The sequence below is a fragment of the Chelonoidis abingdonii genome, chromosome 26 (genome assembly GCF_003597395.2).
Source record: "Chelonoidis abingdonii isolate Lonesome George chromosome 26, CheloAbing_2.0, whole genome shotgun sequence".
Taxonomy (NCBI): Eukaryota; Metazoa; Chordata; order Testudines; family Testudinidae; genus Chelonoidis; species Chelonoidis abingdonii.
This window is the reverse complement of record NC_133794.1, coordinates 14,575,839-14,594,191: the sequence shown is the minus strand read 5'-3', so window position 1 is coordinate 14,594,191 and position 18,353 is coordinate 14,575,839. Positions and strand designations below refer to the sequence as shown.

The 18,353-nt window shown below is 39.3% G+C and overlaps 1 protein-coding gene across 1 annotated transcript; it reads right to left on the bottom strand.

Annotated features, from left to right (window-relative positions):
* Positions 1 to 7,155: 7,155 nt before the first annotated feature.
* Positions 7,156 to 9,159, bottom strand: HOXC12 (homeobox C12). The gene is made up of 2 exons (XM_032786664.1): positions 8,595 to 9,159; positions 7,156 to 7,394 (listed from the first exon to the last, which is right to left on the bottom strand). The coding sequence occupies exons 1-2, from the start codon at positions 9,157 to 9,159 to the stop codon at positions 7,156 to 7,158; spliced, it is 804 nt and encodes a 267-aa protein (XP_032642555.1).
* Positions 9,160 to 18,353: the final 9,194 nt, after the last annotated feature.

Genomic DNA, 18,353 nt, shown 5'->3' with positions numbered 1-18,353 from the left:
CTGGATACATATATCTCGTTTAAATTCAGTCATCCATGGAGGCATTGTAGTTTGTAGCTACAGATATAGTAATTAATTTATTCTTTCAACAGTAAAATATTGCTTTGTCTACTTGGTACCTACCAAGTAATGAAACACAAGATTTTTCCCCCCTGCAGTTCATTAGGCTTTACCTATAAGTTTCCATTTGAAATGATTTGCTTAAAACTAATTACTTGCAGTGCATTTCATTTCCCTCTCCAAGGATATGGAAAGGTTCGGAAGAGAGTCGGTGACATATGTGGGTAAACACTGCTAATTATTCCCACTCTATCTTTATTGTATATTTATGGACCCATATCCATAAACAAAAGACATCCTTTAGTATTAATTCATTGGCATATTAATGATATCTGAGCTTGTTACTTAAAACAGTCCCTATTCATATGAAGAGGGACAGTGTAAAGAGATAATATATCATGAAAATATTTAAAGTATTGGCACTCAGGGTCACTGCTAGCCCAGGCACACTGGAAAAAAAGGGTGGAGCTGTAAAATGAATTTAATAAGAGTAATAATAACTCCCCGAAACAGCATTCCTTCCAAATAGATATGTCCTGATGATATGTTTGAATTAATTAACAGCCTCTTAACAATAGCAGCGTAGGAAAATCTTAATTCATTTATATGCATGGACCCAAACATCCTACAATGTTGGAAGGGGGCCCAGAACATTATTTTAGTACGCAGTGTTATGAGCTGAATATCTATTCGGTTGTTTATGTGTGGGCCAGGGGGGCTGGAACAACTTATATAGCGGGGGTGCTGAGAGCCATTGAACCAAACTGCAAACCCTGGAAACCACTTCAAGCCGGGAGGAGGGGGGTGCAGCAGCACTCCCTGCACCCCTAGTTCCAGCACCCATTGTGTGGGCCTGCATTAAATGGAGGCTTAGGAAGGGAGCGATGCATCAATTGTCCCTATCTGGGCTGTAGAATATCACAGTAATATCACGACTGACACTGCCTTACCTGCTGCGAAATCAGGGCTATGGTGTACCACAGTAAACATCACTGAAGTACAAATAATGGAGTGAACTGTGTGATCTCTCCACGTGGCAAAAATGGCAAGTCTATCTTGTTTTTGAGTGTCTTGCCAGGGTTCCCCCCTCACCAAAAAATACCAGAAGAGCATGGAAATGTTTGGCTCTGGCTGCAGAAATTGACTAGGAGGAAGGCAAACGCCGTCCATGAGACAGATATGCCACAGATAATTCGTTAAGTCCATGACCAAGGCTCGCTGACCCCCCAGGCGACACCCACATTCATCAAAATGGAAAGACATCCCCTGCGTCTGCGTAGTACGAGATACAATATTTCAGATGTCTTCTCCACTTCAAAGCAGCGGTGGTTGTGAATGCTCCGGACACACCACTGTGAAATGTATTTAAAAGGCTAAGCGTACAGCAAGCTAGAACGTATATATATATATATATTCCAGCAGCGGTGGTGGTGTCGTTTGTATATTTGTTTATTTATGTAGGCGGGGTGCCAATTAATAAACCAAAATAAAATAATTAACTTGTGCGACTACGGTGGATCTGTTCTGCATGCACATTTTATTTCCCCTGCACGTGTAGTTCTGACTAGTTTGCCTTATTCATATAATAGTGCTCTTATAATCTTGTCTTAGAACAAATATGATGTAAGACAAAGGGAAACTGATAATGATGTTACATTTTCAATGAGGCTTCTAGGCATCCAGAAATAAGGATTAAGCTGTTTTGCAGGGGTGCAAATATACCTTTCTTTGACACGTCGTAACACTATATGTTCAAAACCATTTCTTAGGAGTCCCATCTCGTTTTATTCTGCGTGTGGATCTTGTGAATAATCCTTTATCGCTTTGATGTAAGTCTCAGTGAAAAAACAGATAACGAACAATTGAAATTGGACAGATCTTCGGCGCAACAATTAAAATAGCATATATATATAATAGCTTCAAATCCTCTTCATATGCATATTTTGCACACTATCTTCCCCACATCGAATATAGGCTGAAAATATTTGACCGTGAATGCGCCTCATTTGAACCTACACAGAAGAATTTTGCAGTATCTGTGTTATTGAAATATTTCATATCAGTTTTTTTATTAGAAGTTGAATTATTCTTTGCAGTTAAGGAAACGAGGAATTTTCCCTTTCATAATGAATTCATTTTAAAGCAATAGCTGTGAAATACATCCCTGAAAAAAAAAAGCCTAGAAATAATACAGAATTTTATGGAGAAGGAGCAATTTGTCCTACACACTCACCGGTAATAAATACATTTTATCTATTTTGGTGCATATTTAGATGTCTTTTGAAACCCAACTATTCCTTCTCAAGATGAACTGAATCACAATTGTCTATACAATTTATGTCATTATATATAATTCAGACCTGTCGGCCATAATCCACATTCCTTCTCATTTCTTTGGGAGTGTGTGTGTGTATGTGTGCGCGCGCACACATACACACACACACCCTGTGTTTTTTGGGGGGTAGTGGTGGGGTTTTTTTGCTCTCTTTATGTGCCAAGAAAATTACGAGGCAAGTAGATTATGTATAAAGTGTTTGTACGTACCCAACATGCACAAAAACACACGCACACTTCCAAAAACGACAACGGGAAAGTGTATGTGTTTGTATTGACATGAACCGCATATGTCTAGGCATCTATAGAGACCTATATACAAGGCAAATCGTTTGGACTTTTAAAACTAATATATTTTTTTCATACTCATGTTTTCCAAACCCAATCCTCATTCAGGGAAGTTTCGTACAGATTTCGTTGGGATGTTTGCAGGATACGCTAAGGACAGCAAGATCGTGCAGGTATATTATAAAATATGAGAAAAAATAATGCCTGATTCTTTTATTTTCCACACATACACACTTACTCCAGGGCCAAATCAAGCTACCCTGGAGGAAAATAAAGAACCTCCCCCAAACCCCTGTAGTTTTTAACATAGCACTGTTATTGGAAGACAGACAGACACACTCCTCTTCTATTCGTCAATATGCACTCTCTTACGAAGTGTGGAAACTGTGTTAAACCCAGTACAAGTAATTATTGTTTGCTATGTCCACTGTATTTCCTTCATAGTAAACCTTATTCAAACTGCATCATGCTGCGATTCAATGGGGTGTCTCTCCATTCTGTTCCAAGAGAGGGTAGGCTATGCTAAGCAATCACAGACATGGATTTCGGGGGTGGGAGAGTGGTCAGCAAAGCCAATTCTATAAGCTACTATTACCTCTCATTGGTGGGTTTTCTACTGGAACTTTTGGGGGTGGGGGTGGGAAGAAATATCATTTAGCGATCTTTTAAAAGGGGTTTTATGCATTTGTCCCACCGCAGCTAAACTTTACCTTTGCTCCGAAGGAAAAAAAAGTCTGAAAATCCATTAAATACAAGTCTTGGTTTCTAGAGATATACATAAAATCATAACCTAATGTATTTTAATTAACCTGATGGGTTTTTTTTAATTAAATTGCTTTCTTTGCTCAGGTCCTACAGGTCCTATGAAGAAAACACAATAAGATCAATATTAATAATAAGAAGAACAATATTAATAATAAAAATGGTAATAATAATTCCAAGTTTTAAAATATTTCTACCATATATATATGTCAAATCGTTAAAAAATCGCTTTCAGAGACATATTTATTCTGACGTCCTTTTCCCCCTCAAAAAGACAAAAGGATGCTAATTATTCGATATACAAACAGCCCAGTTTTTTAAAGAAAGCATCCCAGTTCAATCTGCTTCCAATTAATGCGATAGACACAAATATATTCTCATTAAAATACTAATTCTGAGTTTAACTTATACTCCTTATTTCCCCGGGATTTTTCTAATTATATTTAGAGCAACGCAAGAAGCGATATTTCTCTCCTTTTACAACGTATTTTGCACATTCATTTAATTATTTTTTACGAAAAGATGATCTATAACACACAGACGGCAGTGCCGGCTAATATATTTTTGTTACTCTTTTATTAACCTTCCTGGTTAATACTAATTTTAGTAGTAAGCAGTAAATCACCAACTAGATGTTTGGGTACTTTTATTTATTATCAGAAACCACATAATAATACATTCATTTTTTAATTATTATTGTGAAGCAACTTTTTACATGACTATATGAAGCCAGAACGTGCTATGACAGACATTTGCATAGGCTCTACATATAATAGCTTGAGGTAAAAACATTACATATGAACTATATTGCAAACGATGCATATTAACAACCGCAATAAACTACTCTAGAGATACAGGCAGAAAACTGCACCACTTACACAGGGAACTAACACAGGACAAACAGAAGTCTCACCGAATAATATCTTATAGCAATCTGAAAGAGAATATTGCATATATGTTATATCTTTTAACATTTATAACCACGTGATTTCTTTTTCAAACCATTGAGTGGCGATGAACATCGCCTTTGTAACCAGACACATGTCATGGGGACAATTGTCAAGTATTAAATTCTTGCTGGTGGCTTGTCCAATGTGTTTCATAGTATATAGGAAGCCCTCTCCTTCTGTATAGACAGAAAATGCTCTCCCGTGGGCAAAGAATTACAAAAGTGATTTTTGATATTTAAATATAGCCCTGCATTATGACCTGTCACCCAAATGCCTTTCAGTCTCTACAACCCTCAAAAATGCAACCTTTCTCCTAGTCAGTGAATGAACTTGTCCTGGATTTGTAAGGGACAGAAATGGTGAGCTATTCTTTAGTGAATAAATCAAGCAAATATTAATCCATTTGGTGCCACTGCATATGGCAAAACTCAAAGGCATCACCTTACACATCCGCGGATCCGGGTCCTCAGTTTGATCGAAAATACCCTTTTGCACATATGATCCACTGCATTTCTTTATATATCATTTAGTGATAATGCGGTTTTACAGAGCATCCTGTTCAAATTAAATGTCGTAAATGGTCACTACAGGGCTGGAGATATATCCTTTGGGATCCTCGCGTTACCCTTTCAAATAGGTAGAATTCCTCCACATTTCGCCCGTTTTTCATTGCACTTAGTATTTATTGCACAGTATTGCATGAGGCTGCGACTTTCCCTTTAAACTCTTTTGTGTATAAGGTGTGTGTACGCGGGAGGACTTGAAAACGGGTCTTCATATAAAGGGGTGACATACGGGGGGTAGGGGGGACCGTGGGGTGAAGGCGCTGGGAGGTGAATGGAGAGGTAGGCTCTCCTGGATGTTTTTGGCACAGACATGGGAAATAGAGCTGAAGAAAAAGCCAGCTTTCAAACCTGGAGGCATTTTAAGGACTAGGATACGTCCTTTGCAGCTCGTAAATAAAGGCATTCTTTGCCACTACTGTTCGGTCATGACCATGAACGCAGAGAACCGGTAGCACGTGGTAATGATTTAGGCTTCCCAGAGAACGTTGCTTTGTAATAAAATTAATCCATCCTATATAAAACGAATGAAGCAAAGCTTGTAGTGGCAAAAATCTAAGCTGCAGAGTCCCCTTTTATCTTAACCCTTGTAACTAATGTCCACCACCCCTTCTAAATATTGCTTTGCGGGCAAAAGGGTATGAAATATCTGCCCAGCGCTGCAGCTACATTTCTTTCCAAGAAAGCTGGGGACCGTGTACAAGGCTGCTGGAATGCACACATTATGATTAAGCCAATTATTAATTTTCTGCAGTAAATCAGAACACACCTACATAAAAAAATCCACAATATTCAGCTAGCCCCTCTGTGAAGGAGGAGCGCAGTAGGCCTGAGATATATTAACGGGGTGGGAAAGGAGGAAATGACCGGGTCTCCCCCACATTTTTCCTAAATAAAAGGTTCGCACCCCTATAAATGTGGGGAATGTCTGAGTTTAAGGAAGAACTGCGGGTGATGGAAAATTGAACGTGTCACTAGGATGGCTCTGGATGTCTGGTTCCGAGCGAAAGCGGCCATTGATTTTTGTGATTTTCTGTCTACTTGACTAGAAGTCATCCTAAAAAATAATAATAATCAAAACCTGCTCCTTCATTTCTAAAATAAAAACCCAGCGATGAAGGTCATGTTTAAAAGACAGCTCTAGGGAGAAAGTATAGGTGCAGTTGGACGCCATGGGTGAACGCCACAACAGGGTATTTTCTTTTCTGTGCCGCCATCGATAAACACACTAAAACGGCACAAATACTCCTGCAGCGGAGTTTTGTTTAAGCACACAACATGACTTGAAGTAGCAGCGAAGAAGAATACAATGGGGAGCAGTGCAGAAAATGCACTTGGTTTTGGTTTCAGAGGGAACCTCTGAAAGGCTCAGTTTAATTTGGAAGTAAATTCCATTTTGCGCCGAAGGATTTTCGGTGTAGTGTGTGGCCGGGTGCGTGGGTGCGGGGCCTAGAGTAGTTTAAATCCCATCCCATTTATTTTGAGCAAAGTACTATGCAAGAAGCGCCATGTATCAGAGTTAGGTTGCTAGCTCAGGGACAACCAGCTCCATACTGCTATACATTCTTTCCCTTTGTCTTCTTCCTACAGATACTGACCAATTCTGTTACTTTGTTCGCCGGGAGCCTTCAACTTGTAGTGAAAATAGGTCTCGAAATATGTACCACTGGCGAACCTTTCCCCCTAAGAATGGACGGGAGCTGAATGAAGGAGCCACACCGCTCCAGAGCATGAACACCCAACCCTAAAACCTCAGTTACAATACAGGGATACTCTTTGATGCCGTCTGGAATAGATACCAACACCAACGCCAGAGCAGTCGGGGAGCAGGAGGGGAATATCGCACACAACCCAACAAACCTTATTGCTTGGAGGGAAACCATACCTGTTCGGCTTGTCAATGAAAGGATGGTGGGTTGTACTCAACATCACACTCAGATTACACTCAATGCTGCTGACAATCTTTTAGACCATAGAAACCAACGCTGGCTGATGGGTGGGTTGGGGAGTTGCGCATTCACATCGGGTCTTTCCCAATAGTTCCGGTGTAGGAGATGCATATTCTCATATCTATATAAGCTCGCTGATTTTTTTAAAAAAAAGAAAATTATGAGTGATCAGGTAAAGTCCCGGGACCACCAGCTAGGATGAACACTAGAGAGTCTATGAGGTTAACCAACATGGACGCTTTTTGAACTTTAAAAGAAAGAAAGAGCTTGCTCCCTCAGAAGCAGTCTTTTCTTTTTCATGCGTCGGTTCTGGAACCAAATCTTCACTTGCTGATCACTCAGGTTTAATCGGTCTGAGAGCTCCCTCCTTCTTTGGCGGGTAATGAATTCGTTGACCATAAACTCCCCTTCCAGCTCTGATAGCTGCAGCTTGGAATAGGGTTTTCGCTTTTTCCGGGACCTTGTATGCATCGGGTACCAAGGAGCACCTAAGGACGTGTGGTTGAAAGGACAATTTAATACACTGGAAGAAAGAAAGTCGACTTCCAAGATAGGATCTTTCCCCCACTTCCCTGCCCTTCGTTTGCATTCACAGTTTGTAACGCTCACCTCATAGCAACATCAGCTGGCATAAGGCAGAGGTGTCTGACACAAGAGAGATTCATAAATCTTGGTCTGCAATACTTGATAGATCAGACTGATACATAGCTAGACACAGAACTATTTCTTATTTAGGGTGGATATATAGAACTATATATATTAGATACAGGTATGTATTTCAGACTGCCCCATAAGCCTACATATTAGGTGCACGATATTTAACTAAGAGTTATTTTGTTTATCTGATTGGTATATTGTGTACAACGACGTATTCCTTATATACAAAACTGATACATAGATCTGTGTCTTAGATACGTGAGAGACACATATTGCTAACTTTTGCATACAATACTGATACATCGATCTATATTTTAGTTACAAGCCTAATGAACAGACCTAAGTCACACATGGTTCTACGTTTTGGACACATAGATCAAGAAGCAACCTACCATATGGAAATCAGCTAAACTTCGTTGAAACTGCTGCATTGCAGAAGAGAATATACATAATGGAAGGCACCCTTATAGGCATTTTTATGGAGCCTCGATGCCGCGGGGGGTTAGGGGTATTTTTATGGCGCCTTACAAATTTTAAAGGGGGGAAATCAATAAAGAGAAAGCCAACAGGTAGAAATCAGCGTGTTGGGTGTGGTATCCTTTCGCCTGACATGACAACTCCAATGTACCCAGCTCTTGCCTTTTTTAAAGCATCACCTTTGTACTTAGGTTTTCAGCTCCCAGGCAGCCACCCCACTGCACACCTTTGACAAGCCTTAAAACATTTTATACAGGGCGACTGATGCACTCAATCTCAACGAGCATATTCGGGGCTATCTGTGCAATCACTATCTATTTTATGGGATATTTACATGTTTATAGCCGTTTCTTTTAAAAGAAGCAGCACCTAATAAAACATTAGGCATTTGAGTGCTACCCCTAGTGGTCTCTGCACAAATAGACATGCTGATCCCATTGCTAATTCCATGAATTAGATCCACAAGAGTGGACCTCCGCAGAAGACCCTTACAACACATCATAAGAACCACAGCTAACAACACACATCTATTCCTTTGCTTTGCTTTTCCTTACCACCAGTGGACAGATTGGTTCCTTGGTTGATAGGCGAGACCATTGTGGCTGGTTCGCTGGACGAGCCCTTATTCCCCTCATTGAGCAAGGATGAGCTGGAGTCTGACTCCAAGGATTGACAAGAAGGGGGGTCGTGGGACACAGTCTCAGACGCCGGATAGTCATATTTGCTGAAATTACCGCTCATTCCATTGGGAATCCCAGGTTCAAGTGGCATCAAAGCATTGTCCCTGACCCTTTCCTCCCTCTTGAGGCTGGCAGTCTCGGAGCAAGCCTCCCTGTAGTAGCATTTGCTCTCCTCCACTCTAGCTAGGTCGCATGCTCTGCTGAAAGAAGGGTTAATGGACACGGGGCTGCTGAGATAGGGCTGGGGGTATCCGTTGCAGGGCTCGGAGGATGCCCAGGGCAAAGAACAAACATTGTCCCTTCTCGGGTAGGAGAGAGACGGCAAGCCAGGCAGCTGTCCTCCGGAAGCTCTGAAATTGGGGAAGTAGAAGGTGTCTCCCGTGTGGATGTTCACCAAAGGTCCCACAAACCCAGGATTAAGGAGATTATGCTCGCCCATTTCCGCGGGCCTGACCAAGAGCTTCTAGTTTATTGCTATCTGACATTAAACATAGTTAAACCTACAGGTCCACCCCATTGGTCGGAGCGGGGTCACGTGGGCGCCAACTCGAATTGGCGAGAGGTGCCACCCACCCGTGGCAGTCGGAGGCAAAACAAAACATTAAGTTCTGCCTTTCGTTTTTATACGTTGTTTTTAAAGAAAAAAATAATCATAAAACATCTTAATAAAATAAAGCAACGGGTTTAAGCACTGGCCTGAGAAACCCCAGGTATTGTAAAAATGTACCTAGACATCATCTCAAGATATATAAATGACATCCTTGCCCCAGCTGTAGTTAGGGTCCCTCCAACAGCTGGCAAAATTAAGCAATTTTTCTCATTAATTAGCCCCTTTATTAAGTAAAACCGTTGAAATTTACAATATCTCCCAATAAATTACTATTAGATATTGTGTCATATAAAGTTTACGGGCTCTTTAAGGAGACGAATGATTGGAACCGCAACAGGATCATATTTACAGCTGATGAGATGAAAGAGTTTTAACATATTTGCAGCAGCTTAGATATTTTACAGTTTTTTCTGGAGCACTAGGAATGTTTCCTGCCCAGCGTTCGGCACTGGGGAAAAGGCGAGTTCCATCCCTGCTAGGGACAATCCTCAGTTCAGGAATCACAAGCTTATAACTTCATCAATCCCCAGTCGCTTTTGTTAATGAGCTCTGCCGAATAGGCAAGACAAAAGGGGAAGAGGAAAATATCGCTCTTCCTCTGCCTTCATTTCTGTAAAGAAAACGTCTTCACCGAAAACTCCCACCGGCGCTCAGTAAATAAATACACGAAAAAAAAGACATCCGGTTCTTAGCCCTCTTATAACGACATGTTGTGTATTCGTGACAACTAGGGTCTTCTTCACTCGGGGATTGCAGAAGACAGTCGGTAGTAGGAAAATGCTGCTAACAGGAGATATAAGACAAACATTCTTGGGGTAGCTCAGTGAATAATAAATACATTGGGAAATAAAGTATTATTTTAAAAGTCGGTTGCAAGAGACCCTGGACCCAGAAGGAGGCAAAGAGAAGATGCTTTAGAGATCGAGAAGGGGTTGGGGTTGTTTTTTTAAAAAAAAAAAAAGAAGAAGAAGAAGAAAAGAAAATATACATATAGGATTTTTTGATGTCTTTGGAATTTTCCCTGCTAGCAACTTCCAAGCGCAGTGACACCGGAAAACTACCGTAAATTTTCCTGCATAGGTGAAAAAGCTTTTAATGAACTAACATGAGAGGCGGTAGGAGTTGAACGGCAGACCCCGAATTTTTGATATCCCATGGAGCACAAAACAAGTGTCTTCTATTTGAGCGGCTGCCAGAATACAAAATCATTTTCCCCCAGGAAAATATTGAAGTTAAACTGACCTTTCCCAGCTCTGCAGAAAAATGACGTCTTAATCAAACATCGCATTTTCTTTGGTAATTGTATTAAATGGTGAGCTCCAAAAATATTTTAAAAAACACCATATACATATACATATATATAGGCGAATATGGGTGCCTATATGCAGCCCCTCTTATACACACAGTCTACAGTGATAAATTCTGCTGCCGGATTTGTTTTATTGGAATGAAAGTTTAGCACATTTTTCAGCTTTCCAGGAATTATTTTCCAGGTACGGCTAAAAAGCTGCTTGACATTTTTCCAAGTACATCGTTCTCGACTGAGAACACATTTTGAACGCTTTGCAGCTGTGGAAGGTAATCCTTTATACGATGATGATGAGCATGTGATCTGGGTAGGTTGCCATATGAATTGGCTTTTTTTTTTTAAATTATTATTTAAAGAAAACTCGTTCTTATTTCTTGGCCTTTTTCCGCGAAATTCGCTATAAGGCGGTGCACGTAAGGAACATGGCTTTGTTCTCATTTAGCCGCCGATGCATCTTCAGGGATCCTCTTATCTCTGATTTGAACATTGTGCAGCAACCCCCAATGCAACATGTCAAAAAGCAGACTATGGTATCCATACTGGGCTTTACATCGAGTGAATCCAAAACTGCACGCTAGAATCTCACCTAAGGGAATTTTGTTACTAGTGAGATCAGTGCATTCAGAAAAAAAATATTTAAAATACTCTGTTAACTGTTCGCCGAACTTCCACATCAGAAAATGAGTTAGCATATATACAGCAGGAAGCATAAATATATTCCCCAATGGCCTTCATTTCGAAACATGAGCAGATTTCTTCATTATATCATTTTGTACGTGGAGGGTCAACGTCCTTTTTACAGTTATCAGACAGATCAATGGAAAAGAAATACTTAGCGATTATTTATTAAAGCTGTTGTATTTCTACCATGATTTCTTTCCATGAAAGATACATTTTCAGTTAAAAACTAAGGCTTAAGCTTTCAAAATTCACTCCGATGGCTGTTGCAAAGCAATGTAATTACATACCCTAGTGCTTGAAATAAAACACTCTACTAGTTTAATATTTCTTAATTATATTACTAATTTAAGAAAGCGACAATTCATTGTAACAAGTATATTCGAGGCTTCCCTACGGACGTGACGAATTTTCAGATGGAACCATGATTATTGTATTGTATTGTATTTCTACCGTCCTTAAAGAAATAACATCAGAACTAAGCGTCCCCACCCCTCAAGCGTTCACAAAGTTGTTTTACCTTTAGTGAGGAGTCACTGGGCCTTACCTCTTTAAAATCAACCCCACTGCAGGTAGAGACCTAGACACAAATATTTAATAATTTTCACCACATATTTATTTCCCTTCTTCCTCAGACAGAAACGCATCCAAGCAAGGAAGCAGAAAAGCTTCACTTTAATATTACGGCACACGTAGTATTAACCTAACTAGAAATTAGGAATAACTACTTAGAGAGAGAGAGAGAAAGAGAGAGAGACGAAGCAAAGTGAAATCGCACCCAGCCAGTTCAAGGTCACTGTCTAGTGTAGTAAATAGGATCTACATATTATGCAAATTAATGTCTCGAAAGAGCATCAGTCACTGCAAGTGGAAAGAAGAGGCAGAAAACGCCTTAACTTTTGGTTATACTCCTCTCCCCATGCACAGTCCTCCAAGTTCTATTATTTATTAATATTTTATTATCTTTGGCAGTTTTCCGATTTCAAACCAGCTCTGTCCTAATGTGTGTACTTCGTGAAATGCCATTTCCCTTACACTGCCTTATGATTTCTTCTCTAAATATTCCACAGGGTTCATCTCAACTGCGCCCTGCATTTGAATATACTCCTTTGTTTCCCTTGGATCCCTATTTTAAAAATTAAATATGGCCCCCGTCAAGGTATTTACATTTTAAGTTTAAAGAACTAAGGCTATATCCCTCACTTTGCCCCCAAGAAAACATAAATAAACTTAATTCGCTCTTGGAAATGTTCTATCCCAAAGGTATTGCAGTAAATTGCATATTTTATTCTATTTTTAACAAGAATGAAATAATCTAAAAATGTGACTTTTTGACTGGACATTTCTAGCAACTGCTTTCGCTTCCTAGCTGAATTTCTTGCAAAACATGCTGGATTTTGAAGGAGTTAAATATCTTTGGTATTTAATCAATGACAAGTTAGTTACATGGCCAGAAGAAAGAATTTAAAGAAAAACAAATTAAAAGAGGAATAAAAGATGCACTGAATAAGGTAAATCTATAGGACTTTCCTTATTTCAATCCAGTTACATAGAATTTAAATTACTGGCTATTTCTGATAGGGAAAGTATTTTTACAAGGGTAGGATAGTAAAATGGAATACATAGTGGTGGGGGGGGGGGAAGGAAATCAAAAGGTCGAAGACTGTTTGATGTGTCTGTCCAAAAATGTCCAGAGTTAGCTGTCCTTTGATTTAATTTAATTTAATAGGCAGAATATTTGTGTTTGTTTTGATTTAAAAAATCAGGTTAAATGATTAAGAAAACCTACACAGCTCTTGTCTTCTCAGTGCACTTAATAGTTAAATGCTTACGATGCCATTACATTTTCCCCAACACTGCCAGCAGAGGATATCATTCTCCTGCTGGATTAATGTAAACTGATGCCTACATCCTCTGTAAGGCAACTTCAGAAAAGTTTATTTTGTCCATGACGCTCAACTTTTCTCACAATCACAATTGACGCTGCATGCTGTCATTTCATAGCGTGGACCCTGTACCAACATGCTAGTTAATGTGCTAGGATTCGAGAAAGTCTTGATAAACTCTGTTTCAGAGCGTGCAGAATGTTTTCAAACGTTTGATGTTCTTTCCTCTTCATGTGGGTGGATGGGTGAGGGATGGTAAAGAAGTTAGGGCTAGAACAGGTTTATTAAATCTTCCTATGGTGCAATTCTCACCCAAAAGAGTTTGAGATGCTCACAAGACAGTAACTTTCATTCAAAGTGCATCACAATAAACATATTAATTTCTCTATGTATATTTCTTAAAGGCTAATGAACACATTGGCTTCAAAACCCTTTGTTACTGTGCTGAAACATATTCAAGAGACATTTCATATTTCTAAAAGAGCAGAAAATAAGAAGCTTGTGAAAGCTAGCTATCTAGATATTACTTTAAAAAGAATTGCTTGACAAATACAGAAGGCAATTCCTTTTATTTTCTTCTTTTACTATTAAAAATATCTCAACAAAGGCTGGAAATTTTCCATGTTCCAGATACACATTTATCATTGTTCAGCCCACTGACAATTATACTTACCTCAACATACAACTCAATGATGTGAAACCACATTTTCCCTCAAGACTAGCAATTTATTCTTCAAAAGTGAGTGAGCCAGAACTATGAAAACTGAAAATGGAGGAAAAGGGGGGAAAAATAAGGAGCATTTCACTCTAAATACCGCGGTTAAGAAGTTATTCAGACTACTTGATACAAAGGAAAGAAAAGACAAAACTTGTGAAACTTCCTTTTCATGCTTTTATTGTTGGTCATTAGCCCGTCTGTCTAGACTTCAAATGACACCTTTTTTTTATCTGTAAACAGAAGCAGGGAATACTTAGAGAACTCTGACTGCTGACTGGTTGCCAGAAGATCAAGGCTGTGGTCTTCTTGATTAATATGTACGAAACTCATGATGTCAAGGTCAAACAGACCGCCTAGTCACGGTCAAGGGTAATCCAGAGCTGACGTCATGGCCTTCTGATCCGAGTTCCTTCATGAATAAACAAAATAACCAAAGATACCTCGGACGTTTGAAATCTCAAAGAGGCAAGTCTTGAAAGCTGAGAATGCGTGCGTGTTTGAAAATTTACATCAGAAATGGGTTTAAGACACAACTTCGGCTGATGTTTATCACAAAAAATAGTGAGAGACCTGCGTGTCTTTCTTTCTTTCTTTCCATCGCAATCTTCCTTACTTAATTACCTTATAAGAAGATGACCAGCTGTTCTGATTCACCCATGATTGTTATTATTGCAAGGGGAAAAAAGGGGGGAGGGGACCTGAATCTAAACCTGTAGGGTCGTGAGGAATGTAAGAGGCACTTAAAAGTTACTTCGTTTTCGTTCTATTAGCCTCCAAACCCCGTCTCCTTAACTCACAGGACAAAATTATATAGGAAAAAAATTACACTCGATTAAATAGTCAATGAAAGGGTTAAAAGGCTTTTCTATCCATGACAGACCACTCGTTTTCTTTGTTGTTAGAAGGATCTGATTCTGATCTTACTTACACGGGGTGTAAATCAGGGCTAAGGGTACCAAAGGCAAGAAGGTTACACTAATGTCAAACCACTCCAAGTGCAGCGTGGCGACAGGCCTACACACGCAATGAGGAATTTTGGCCCTATGACTGAGCATCCTCTGGATTATTTCCAAAAGAGCTCTCATCATCAGAATGGGACCCAATACATTTACTCCTTGAAACTTCTGAAGACCCTAGCCCTAACCGAGCTCCTCAATTTTGTCTGCGTTCAAGAGCCTCTGTTCTAAATGCATATTTTTTATTAGAAGGGAGTGTGAAAAAAGAGGGGACACGGCAACTGGAAACACCCAGAGAAATGCTGAACATGATAGGAAAGCATCTATTGTCATAACATCTTCATTATCCATTGTCCAAACCAATTTTAATTTACAGGAGCCAGGCCCCTTTGTATGACAATCACCGCACGTTCTCTTTTTTCTTTTGCTTATTATATAGTCTTTATACCCAATGTGATAGATAGATAGATAGATAGATAGATAGATAGATAGATAGATAGATAGATAGATAGATAGATTTGTCAATCAGAATTAATAGGGACTGAAGCCTTAGGTGAAAAGAACTTTAAGAAGTGGAAAATTTCTCAAAGGAATCCCTAATAACACAAAAAACAATTAACCAATCTGGTTAAATACAAATTACGAAAGTCCCCCCAAGCCTCATAACTCCAATGAAGCCTATAGAATTCTGCACTTCTTTCTGTGAACAGCAGGTCTGAACCGGCGCAGTCTAGGCTGTGTTTTGATAGATCGGCACTGTATCAGTAGCTACACGATATATCAGTATCTATCCGCACGTACGTGCGTCTGAAATGAGTGTGGTTTCATACGACGCACACCAACCCTTGAAGAAAATGCTTTAAAAGAAGAATTTGGAAAGTGTGTCCATGCTAACCCTAAGTCCGAACAGGGCTTAGATACAGACTTCATAACATTTCATCTGCGGCCTGGGTAAATGGAGGTGTATTTTCAGTAGGTGTCTATATTAAGATAAGCGAGGGGCATATATCTGTATATATGCCCCTCGCTTATCTTACTAGATAGATAGATAGATAGATATACATACACACAAGTGCTGATTATCTATCTATCTTCACATTTCCTTCCAAATTATTCCTCCATATGTCAGCCATCACCCTCACGAAAAAAAAAATCATCAGCATTATATTGGAAATAAATATGGAAAAGCCTATTTAATTACCTGGAATAAACCATTTCAAGAATGACCATATGTTTAAGAAAAGTTATCCTCTGTTCATTCACACACTTGACGGAGGAAGATTTTGAGCGATGAGAATGACCAAATATTTCAACTCAAGAACCCCTATTGGCATTGTTCCATCTCCTCCTTTATAAAGTACAGCCAGTGATCACATAAACTCTTGTTCCATGCCTATAAGCATATGTGGAGGCACCTTTAGAAACTTTAAAATATGTGATAGAATTTCAGTATATTGGGTTTCATGAATATCGTGTATAAATGCGTTATATACTTCGTAATCGGCACATGCATTAAAATAGCGCTCGCGCTCGTGTGTTGCTAGCGTTATTTTAATACAAGCGCTGATATGCAGAAATCAGGAATCATATCTATATCTCTATACGTACATACATATTCTTTGTATATATACATTTTATACGTTCTACATATACACACCCCATTCTATTGCTTTTTTCTAGCTTTCGTACCCTTTAAATGTAACTATATACACTAGTTAATATAAATTTAAGCAGAAATAACATTGTTTTAGGTTACGTAACTTTTTGTCTTTTCCTTTGACAATTTAACGAGGTAATTAATTTCAAGGGATATTAAGGTATATTGTGACCCGCCTATGGAAACAAATTACTGTACAATATTTTTAAAAAACTTTCTTCCTTTAAAGTAGATCACTTCTGAAAGTATACATCGTTCCAGGGCAGTCTTGTACCTGGAATATTAAACAACGCAGCCATGCTACGGATTACGATCTTGTCACTTGTTTAGTAACAGTAAGGCAGGGTTTAGATTTTTATCTCTGAACGGGGTTGAGTCAAACTGGTTTAGCAAAAGACACCTTTTGAGCAAAACATTCTCATGGTGAGTATGTGGAGCTAGGTTACAAGCATCTTCAAAAAATCTTCTCCCCCGCTCCCTGGCACAGGAATACAATTGCTGTCCAAGGAAGAAAATGATCGGAGCCTTTTCCCCTTTCCCCACTTCTGAAACGGCACCCCGACTGCTTGATTGAAGCATATTTTTTCCATCCCATTTACCACTACTCCTTTACCCCTTTGAAACAAGCTTATACCATATTCCTTCGAGATAAGGCATCGGAACAGAACTTCTTATATTCCCATATTTTGGCTTCTAGGTGTTGACTCCTTTAATGCACTTCTGCTCTTCATACACATTTCAAAATGCACCCTCTGGCAGTTTTCCTATCAGGTTTTAGCCTTGGGGAGTCATTCTTTTCACTTTGGTGTGAGGTTACAATGGTGTAAAATCTCAAGCTCTCTGATTTTGCCTTGAAAGGGTTAAATAGATACACACCTATATGTATAAATACCCATAATAACATCTCGGCAGCAATCCATTCTCAAAGCAAAAATGATATTTATTTTAAAGAAATGTGATCTGCATTCAGTACATATCATTTGGACACCACACTATTAATATATACATATACAAGACATAAAAAATGATCGCTTTTACATATTGGAAGAACATTGTCGATAATGAGCCGATTTACATATGGGGGAGGAGGGGAAGAAACCAAACCAGTGACAATATGGGGCACTTTCCATATTGTCCGCGAAAAAACAGCCATTCCAGTTTGAGGGCAGAGATATAGAAACCCCAATGAGAACTTACCCTCAAAAATGTATTCTATAGCAAGTCACTTTCATTTCCTGGGTGACCTAAATTAGTATTGGTTATTTTTTTTGCAAGTGATACAGAATAGTCATAATAATAAAAATATTCTCTTCGCACAATAGCAGCCTTATTTTGAGGGGGTCCTGTGCGGCGAAAGGATATTCAGCTAACGTAACATGACAGGATTCTGCTACAGGGATGGGGCTCTCCATACACTTCACATCAGTGCGTGAAATAGCCAGAGATATGAAAGGTTGTGCACTGGAGAAGGTGCGGGGGGTGGGGGAGGCTAGGCGGTTATACAGAGTTAACAAAATAACATTCAGGATTCATGTCTTTGAAACATAACAAATCTACACTTGCATTTAATATACTGTACACGGTTAACGTTATCGATGGAAGCTTGAGGACAATTTGAGATTCACAGTCGGCGGAGGGTAGAAGAGGGCAGAGGAATAAACTAAAGATGCTGTTTGTTTCTTTGTTTTGTTTTTAAATAACCAATTGAAACGTCGAAGAGTTCGAATGCATGTTGTTGCTATTATACAGACGTGTCAGATAAATATTCGTATGTGTTTCTTTCTGTCTTCCTTCCTCCACCCCCTCAAACATTTCTTTG